The sequence below is a fragment of the Clytia hemisphaerica genome, unplaced genomic scaffold (genome assembly GCF_902728285.1).
Source record: "Clytia hemisphaerica strain Z4C2 unplaced genomic scaffold, Clytia hemisphaerica genome assembly, whole genome shotgun sequence".
NCBI lineage: Eukaryota > Metazoa > Cnidaria > Hydrozoa > Leptothecata > Clytiidae > Clytia > Clytia hemisphaerica.
The window spans coordinates 35,777-44,659 of record NW_027103349.1 but is presented as its reverse complement, the minus strand read 5'-3'; the positions used below and the strand labels follow the sequence as shown (position 1 = coordinate 44,659).

General features: G+C 33.3%; 1 protein-coding gene across 1 annotated transcript; it reads left to right on the top strand.

The window, feature by feature from the left end:
- The first annotated feature begins 181 nt into the window (after nt 1-181).
- Nucleotides 182-4,840, top strand: LOC136820003 (uncharacterized). Its single transcript, XM_067076239.1, has 3 exons — nt 182-397; nt 606-654; nt 2,515-4,840. Exons 1-3 carry the CDS (start codon nt 220-222, stop codon nt 3,956-3,958), a joined length of 1,671 nt encoding a protein of 556 aa, XP_066932340.1. The 5' UTR covers nt 182-219; the 3' UTR covers nt 3,959-4,840.
- The last annotated feature ends 4,043 nt before the right edge of the window (nt 4,841-8,883 follow it).

Below are 8,883 nucleotides of genomic sequence, written 5' to 3'. Positions count from 1 at the left end.
ACTTCTTACTTCCGGTTGTTTTTCGAATTTCGAATTCGAACATAAAAACGTTCGAAAGTGTTTCGATTCGAATGTTGTTTTTGAAACGTTGGTGATAGACCATTTTGAAGAAAGTCAGTTGACATCAAATCTTAGGACAAGTCAAAGGACGATACTTAGCGTCTTGGTTGGTGAATGGTGAAGAATTTGCTTTGGCTTTGGTCGTAAATTTTAGCAAGAATGGCAGGTTTAAATGTCATAAAGTCACCCATTTATGAATGGTCCAAGGCTTTCGGTGAGAAAAATATCGGAGAAGTTTCAACAACAGCAAACGACAAAGCAGATGGCAATGACAGTGAAGATCCAATTCCTTCAATTTCAAAGGCTATTGCAGATAGCTTCCAAACACGACCTTTAGGTTAGACAAAATGGTGATTTTATTCTTTGTATTCAATATGTTTTTTTTCTGTTTTTGTTTTTTGTTTTCTTTCAATTCTTGGAAAAACTTTGTAATGAAATTACGCTGCAAGGGTATCTGTTTACAAAAACTCTCTCAAGACTTCTTCTCTATATTTTTGACCTTGAACTGCCTTCTCTTATTAATGCTTTTCTCTTTCATATTTCAGGAATTGCAACTCCAACTAAAAACACATCCGGATTTCTTAAAGAAAACAGGTAAAAAAAATTATATTTTTATAATATTAAATGCCTTCAAAATTATATAGTCTCCCTTTATTTTCATTTAGTACCTTTCATAGCTCTCGTAGACTTCTCTACATCAACCCTACAATAATCTTCTGATTCCTCTCAAAATTGATTTAAATCTTCCAAAATTATCGTGTCAACGGAATTTTTTTGTTGAAAGATGGATTTGAAGAACTTAGCTGATATGACATAAGTTACAGGACGTTAAAACTTCCTTTCTAGATCATTTTTTCAACTATTTTCCCCGCCCCCTTGGGTTTGTTTTCTGTAACAGAGTGTATAAGTCTCACAACACAGGTGGAACTTCTTTCCACAGTAGGGATGAAAATTTGGATTATATTGAAATCCAGTGGGGATGGTTTTGGACAAGAATACTTTAAAAGCTAAAGCTTTTAAAGTATTCTTGTTTTGGAGTACAATTTTCTCCATTGAATTTCAAATGGGGATGAAAAGGAATTTTCCAGTGGGGCTTTGTAGCGTATGTATTTTACCGGGAACGAAATTTTAGCCAAATTGTCCACTGGGTAGGGGGGTCCCACCGGGTCTGTGATACAGGGGTGTGTAAAAAATTGAATTATTCTTGAAAAAATACTGTCGACCTTTACGAAAAAATTTTAACATTTTTTGATAGTGTTTCTTTCAACTCGTAAAGTTATTTTTCAGCTCGTGATTTTAATTTTCAACTCGTGATTCTAGTTTTTTTAAATGTAGTTCGTAATTTGGGATCCTATTTTGGTATTTTTTTAAAGCAATTTGTATCTCGTAATTCCAGATTCTTTTTTCTTAAAATTCAGCTCTTAAGGCCTCTGACTATAGTGAATTTTTAATATTTGCCGCTTACAAAATATGAATTTCTGCCTGATGTAGCGGACAAAACTTTGGCATATTGTTCATTTTCTGTTAGGCCAACTAAACGTGAGTCTAAAAATTTAAAAGTCGCAATGAAAAAATTTGATGAAGAAGAAAATGAAGACTTTTGCGAAGAAGAGTATTTCAAATTTGAAGAGCTTAGTTTCGACGAAAAGAAAAAAGTTTTTAAAGATTTTTGCGGTAGATGGTGTATCTTTTATCGAACTAAAATGAATTTTTCGGAAAATTTTTCTAAAAGCTTATTTGCTTCAAAATCTTGGAAATAGTGCTTTTTGACCAATTTTCCATCCCAATTTTTCATAGAAAAACAACCATAACTTTTGATGCATTAATTTAGAAAAATTTTTCCGAAACAAAAAATATTAATTACCCATTAAAACTTAGCACTTTTTATAAAAGAAGGTGATGCAAAATTATTATTAACGTCATTTTTGCAATTAAGTTCTTAATTACTCTTAAGGGATTTGATTAAAAAGCAATTTTATAAAGGCAATTCTTTGTTAAAAGTGTTAAAGAATCTAAAACATAACTTTTATGTTCAGATACTAAAATCAATTTTCCGATTATGGTCAGAGCCCTTAACTCTTAGATAAAAAATTCCTAGTTCTAGTACCAATGTACTAAAAAATTTCTCAAATCTTTGTCTAGATACCACCTCTTTGATATTTTAGTACCCAATGGTGAATCGACCCTTAGAGAGATTGATTTAGATTCTTCTGATTTTTGCGACCCTTAGAGAGACTTTGAAGGGTGAAAAACCGACACTTACCGTCTGCACATACCCAGCACCCATTTTTGCCTAAGTACCCCCCTCTGGGATGTCACTGAACGATACGATGTCTGTAGAAATTGCGATCTTAGGAGCAAGGCCCTAAACTGCAATATACGTGCGAAATCCATCATCCGAGAGGTTGAAAAACTGAAAAGATTTCCCTTTCAAATACAATCATTTACTTTTAGAATGAAACCACTCTATGAAGAATTTTGCAAACTCGAAGTCAATGAAGATGTACATCGACATCATACGCCACAAAAAGAACATCAACATGGAATACATGAAGCTAGCCAGTCTACCGAGGATGGCTGCGACTCACCACTACGACGTTTCATGGGCCAGTATCCACCAGATGTGGCTGATTACCTCAAAAATTTGAATTCTTCTTTCAAAAACAGTCGATTCATTAAAACATTGACACCAACAAAGTTCATTGATTCGTTAGCTAAACTCAGAGATAGTGATGGAGACGAGCAGGTAGAATCAAATTCTGGTAATGGGGATTTTTATCCTAACAGTATGCTAGCTGGTAATCCTGATGGATTCATCAGCTCACCATCGGTACTTGAGAAGTTCATTGAGGGTGCAACAACAACAACAACGACGACTGATGATAACGGCAAACAAGAAAATTTGTTCACACAACCATCAACAGGAAAATATTTCGATGAGGTGCTAGGCAGCTCGCAGAATAACAATTGGCCGAATGTTCTTCCGGCTAATGTTCTGCCACCCGTCACAATGTCATCTTATGAAGAAATCTTGAATTTTCAACAAGAACTTTTACAACTCAACAACAATAACAACGGAAATGCTAAAGAGGGCTCGTCAAATGAGCAGCTAGTCTTTCCCATTTACTTTCAACCAATGACTGTCACACAAGACGAAAGTCCAACTGACCAAACAAACCCTATACCAAATGGACCCAAATTACAACACCCAAATCCTGGATTTGATGAAAAAGCAATGGCTTCAATGAGCGGTTTACCATATGATGAAGATTTTATACAACGTTGTCGGCAAGCGTGTTTAGATACAGAAGAATATATGAATGGAGGTGATCCGCAAAGCGATTCAATGAAGTATCTTGAAGAAGCTGCCGTACGTCTTTTACTCAATTCTGTTAACAACGGTATCAAACGACCACGGACATATCGGCGTCGCAACAATGAAGAGGCGCCACAATACCAGTGCCAATATTGCGGTAAAGAATTCACACGAATGTTTACTTTGCAGACCCATCAACGCGTTCATTCTGGAGATAAACCTTATGTTTGTGAAATCTGTGGCAAAGCTTTTCGACAATCAGGAACTAAACTCAATCACATGCGAGCTGTCCACGCCAAAGAGAAACCATACAAATGTGATTTCTGTCCGAAATCGTTCGGCCACAAATCATCCTTAACCGTACACAGAAGAATTCATACAAATGAAAAACCATACACTTGTGAAATCTGTGGTCGAAGATTTACGGACCGGGCGACCATGAAGAAACATATGCCGACACATACCAAAGAGAAGAATCATCAATGCGAATATTGTGGAAAACGGTTAACACAACATTCGAATCTTAAACGACATATTTTGACCGTTCACATCAACAAGAAAACGAAAGCGCCAAAAGAATGAAAATGGACAACCGACAACCGCCTTGTTTGTGTCTCGGTTAATAATATCATGATAATTAATTTTGGACCAATTGTTTGTACTTTTTTTCTTTTTGGTAGAACTCACTGTAATTAATTTTACTCCATCTATTGGTGCGTGATTCAAATTCAAAGTAATTCTTCTGATTTTTGCGCGTAGTTGAGCCTTGGAAGTTTGAGTGGGAGCAATATTTTCGAAAAAGAATGATGATAATTATCCTCGTCAACTTTTTGGGTAGGAATACAAGTTTACATAGAAGCTTGGTTCGCTAGTTTGAGAGTCAATAATTTAACATGGTCAATTCATTTTTCCCTGATCATTAGCGCGTAATTAGAATTCTATATTGCAATCTAATATTTGAGTCCAAAATTATTATTTTTTAGAAAAATGACGGTAGTATTTGTTTACAGTGCAAGTGTGTGCCCTTTCTGTAATTTAAAAACTTTTATCAGTTTTGTTTGTTATATTTTCAAAATTTTTAGTTGATTTTTGTATTGCCCGGTTAGAAAATCTGTTACAAATTTCTTTACATGTACTTGGGGGTTGTTTTTTTTTAAGAATGATTTTTAACTGTTTGCCTGTTTGTGGGTCTATAATTTTTGAAAAACGTGTCGGCTTATTTTGGTTATTTTTTCGTTTAGAGATTCTACTAGGACAAGGCCAGCTCGTCTCTCTCGGGAAATATCACATATGTAATGATAATGAAATGACATCATACATTTGCGTGGTTTTCTTGGGAGACTGGCCTTTAAAATTTTGTATATTGCACATGGTAAATTATTTTTTGAAATTTTATTCTTTTTAGTTTATTCGATATAAACATTCTGCATGGTGTATATAATAATATGGATTGAATATTTTAAACTTTCAGTCAGTACATTCTTACTTCTACCCCGGCCTTGAGCATGATGACATCTCTGACAGTTAGACTATGCTATAGTCTTAGACGAGTTTCATCTAAGAGGAACAAACGTGAAGACGAGAGTTTTTTTCGGGGGTAGCTGTTGTCGTATAATTCACCACTTCTGCGGCATTTTTCCTCTACAGCAATAATGGCTTTAACCTCCTGCACCTTATTTTCCCGCGCGCTAATCTTAACGGACGATAACATCGCGTGTCTGTCTGTAAGGTGTCATAAAGTATTATTACCAGTGCAAATTTATTTTTTGTGTCAAATATATCGTATAAACCGAAATTTATTGAATATTTAGGATAAAATAAGCATTTTAAACTTTTTAGAATACAATAGCTATTTAGAGAAACAAATAAATTTCGGTTTTTGCTCACTTTGGGCAATAGTGAGTGACGTCATCATATCAAAAATTACCTTACATGACAAAGATTTTATCTAAAACGACCAAATAAATTAAAATTAAAAGTTATGGGATGGCACAGAAAAGCCCTTCCCCCTTGTTCTGAACCGCCCCTAAAAAAAGCCTAGTATGAATATGATTAATCTGTTCAATTTTTTCTTATTTTCGATAACTTGAAGATTGTGAGATTGTCGACTCGAGAAATTCATTAAAACCATCTCTATCCTGATTGGTACAATCGTACAATTGAATCCACAAATATCTAAAACGGTGAATCGTGAATTTAAAATCCAGAAAAGCACACGACTATTTTTGGGTTGCAAAATTGAACCGATTTATCTGCCTTTTATCAACATAAAAGGTATTTGGGTGTCACCCGCGAAATTTTTTAACAAACCTCAAAAAATATCAGATAATTACTTTTAAAATATTAGCCTGGCATAAAAAAGCGCTAATAATGCGCATTTCAACAACCAGTGACCATAATTTGGCAGTAAAACGACACAAAATCATGAAAATATTGTCCCTTAAAATTTTGCGGATGAGCTTAACCACAAAGTTTAATCCCCGTGAAAATTTATCCCATTAATAGTCGAACGTGTATACCGCACTGGGCTCACGTATTTTCCCAACTGCTCGGAGGTCCAATTGTAGTAATAGTGAGAGACTATAATTCAGAACAAGTGATGTAAAACTTCAGTCAAAACGAATGTGAAAGATTTAGCTTCGTTTTTGTGAAAAAACTATTCCCAATGCCCCAAAATTCAAAATTTATAAAAAGAATATAAATGAAACCCCGAGGGGTAAATCACTGAAAAAAATCACGTACAACACCTTTTTGAAAAATCAAAAAGAAATCAAAAATCAAAAAGAAATCAAAAGAAATCAAAAATCAAAAAAAGAAATCAAAAAGAAATCAGAAATCAAAAAGAAATCAACAAGAAATCAAAAAGAAATCAAAATTAAAAAAAAATCAAAAAAAAATCAAAAAAAAAAAATCAAAAAAAAAATCAAAAATCAAAAAGAAATCAAAAAGAAATCAGAAATCAAAAAGAATCAAAAAGAAATCAGAAAATCAAAAGGAAATCAAAAAGAAATCAAAAATCAAAAAGAAATCAAAAATCAAAAAAGAAATCAAAAAGAAATCAGAAATCAAAAGAAATCAAAAAGAAATCAAAATGAAAATCAAAAAAAAAATAAAAAATTAAAAAAAAATTAAAAAAAAATTAAAAATCAAAAAGAAATCAAAAAGAAATCAGAAATCAAAAGGAAATCAAAAAGAAATCAAAAATCAAAAAGAAATCAAAAAAATCAAAAAGAAATCAAAAAATCAAAAAATCAAAAAGAAAATCAAAACTCAAAAAGAAATCAAAATCTCGTACACCTAATTTTTAGTGATTTACCCCTCGTGAAACCCTAGGAATATAAGAAACAAGTGTGGCAATTTTTAGCTAAAGTCTGTCCAGATATAATTGGCAGTGGAAACAAGAATGCCTGTAACTTTTGATAGTCAAACATAATTATGGAAATTTCTTTTGCTTGTTTTAGAGAATCGAAAGCACTATATTTGAATGTATTTTTGGTTGAAAAATTCGCGATTTTCAGCAGTTAAATTTGCGATTGTAAAAATTGACCTTTTTTTCTACTTATGCTATAAGGTTCATTTTTACACCAGTGGTAGTTCAACCTTAGGTTAAGAAGTTTGTTAAATTTCAAGGCGAACAGAAAAGTCCTTCGGAAGATATGGGACCCGAATTACCCCTTGGTAGCACTTTTCTGTGAAATATCAAATCTCCAAATTATTACTAAAAACGGGGGTAGTGATATGATAAAACAGTTTTTTGATCATAACACATTTTACGATCTCTTTAATGATCTCATAGCCAAACTGTGTTTAGTGTTTTGGGAATTAGCAAAGTTCTTTAACGATTTAAAAATAACAAAGGCAATATACAGTTCATGGTTATCTTTTCAGTAAAAACAATTATACTGTGATTTCACTTCGTTTCGAAATAATCAATGAAACCAATAATACCAATATGCACTTAACACTTTCCAACTTTTAATTGCACTGTTCAAAATAGATAACGTAACCCCCGTTTTTAGTAATAAGTTGGAGATTTGATATTTCACAGAAAAGTGCTACCAAGGGGTATTTCGGGTCCCAGATCTTCCGAAGGACTTTTCTGTTCGCCTTGAAATTTAACAAACTTCTTAACCTAAGGTTGAACTACCACTGGTGTAAAAATGAACCTTATAGCATAAGTAGAAAAAAAGGTCAATTTTTACACTCGAAAATTTAACCGCTAAAAATCGCGAATTTTTCAACCAAAAATACATTCAAATATAGTGCTTTTGATTCTCTAAAATAAGCAAAAAACAACTCCATAATTATATTTGACTATCGAAAGTTACAGGCATTCTTGTTTCCACTGCCAATTATATCTGGACAGACTTTAAATCCATCCAGCACAATTCTCCAGCCAATCCTGAAATCTACGCAAAATCTATCTAGTTCTACGTAGCTAAACTTTTTCATTTCCGACAGAACATTCCTAACATATTTCCGAGATCATTCCACAGATTTTTCCAGGTATACTGGTAATAGATTTTAAAACTTCTGTAGATATTGGATCTGTTTGTAGACAAACAAGAGCAAGGACGTTAGACTATAGCCTCAAGACTGACCACCTTACAGATCGAAGTTACTTTTTGTTACCATTGTTTAGGCAGGATTCCACTTCCCGGACTAAAATGCCACTTTTTTACGCACGGAAAATAGTTTGTGCTGAGTTAGGAAACTGGAAAAATCGAACTCAGACCCTTTATTATTATTCTGATAGCGCTCACGAGAGTCGCGTCCATTATTGGCTCTGGGTTGAGATTGACAAAACTCACTAACTTTCCAAAGCTAATTTTGAAACTGCCCGGAATTCTGGTCTTTTTCCTCTAAAGAGTGGCAGTGGAATTTTAATCCAGGAGAAGTGGAATCGCTTCTCAGGCAAATTAAGGCCTGTCCTGATTTTTCAAATTTACCTTAATTTTTTATCACCGTTTCCACTTGTCATAGCATATCACTTCATATATCGAAAGAAGCGTATTGGAGTCTAGATCACTGGAATGGCTGTGCCATAATTAATTTTTTCACCCAAAAAAAGATATTAGGCAAAAACCAAAAAATGCTGACGTCAGCAAAACTTGTTTTTTAAATAACTCTAGTTTGGCTTTTGGTAAAAACATGAAATTTGGACCAAAGTTGCACACCATTAAAAGGATCATTTTGAAGAAAGAAATTTTTGAAATTTTGCTGATGTCAGCACTTTATTGCAAAATTTCGTATTTTGCTAATTTCTGCTGACGTCAGCAAAATTTGAAAAAAAATATATGCTAAAATGTTCCTATTATTAATATGCAACTTTTGTCCAAATTTCATGTTTATACCATAAGTCAAACTGGAGTTATTTAAAAGCAATTGTGTTTGAGGAATAATGCTGATTTTTTTGAGGGGAGTAATTAGACCTCATTAGTTTTATCGTCGTTTTCGTAGTTGACAGAGAATGGGTTAGAAAAAAAAAGACAAACATTTCAGGCAAA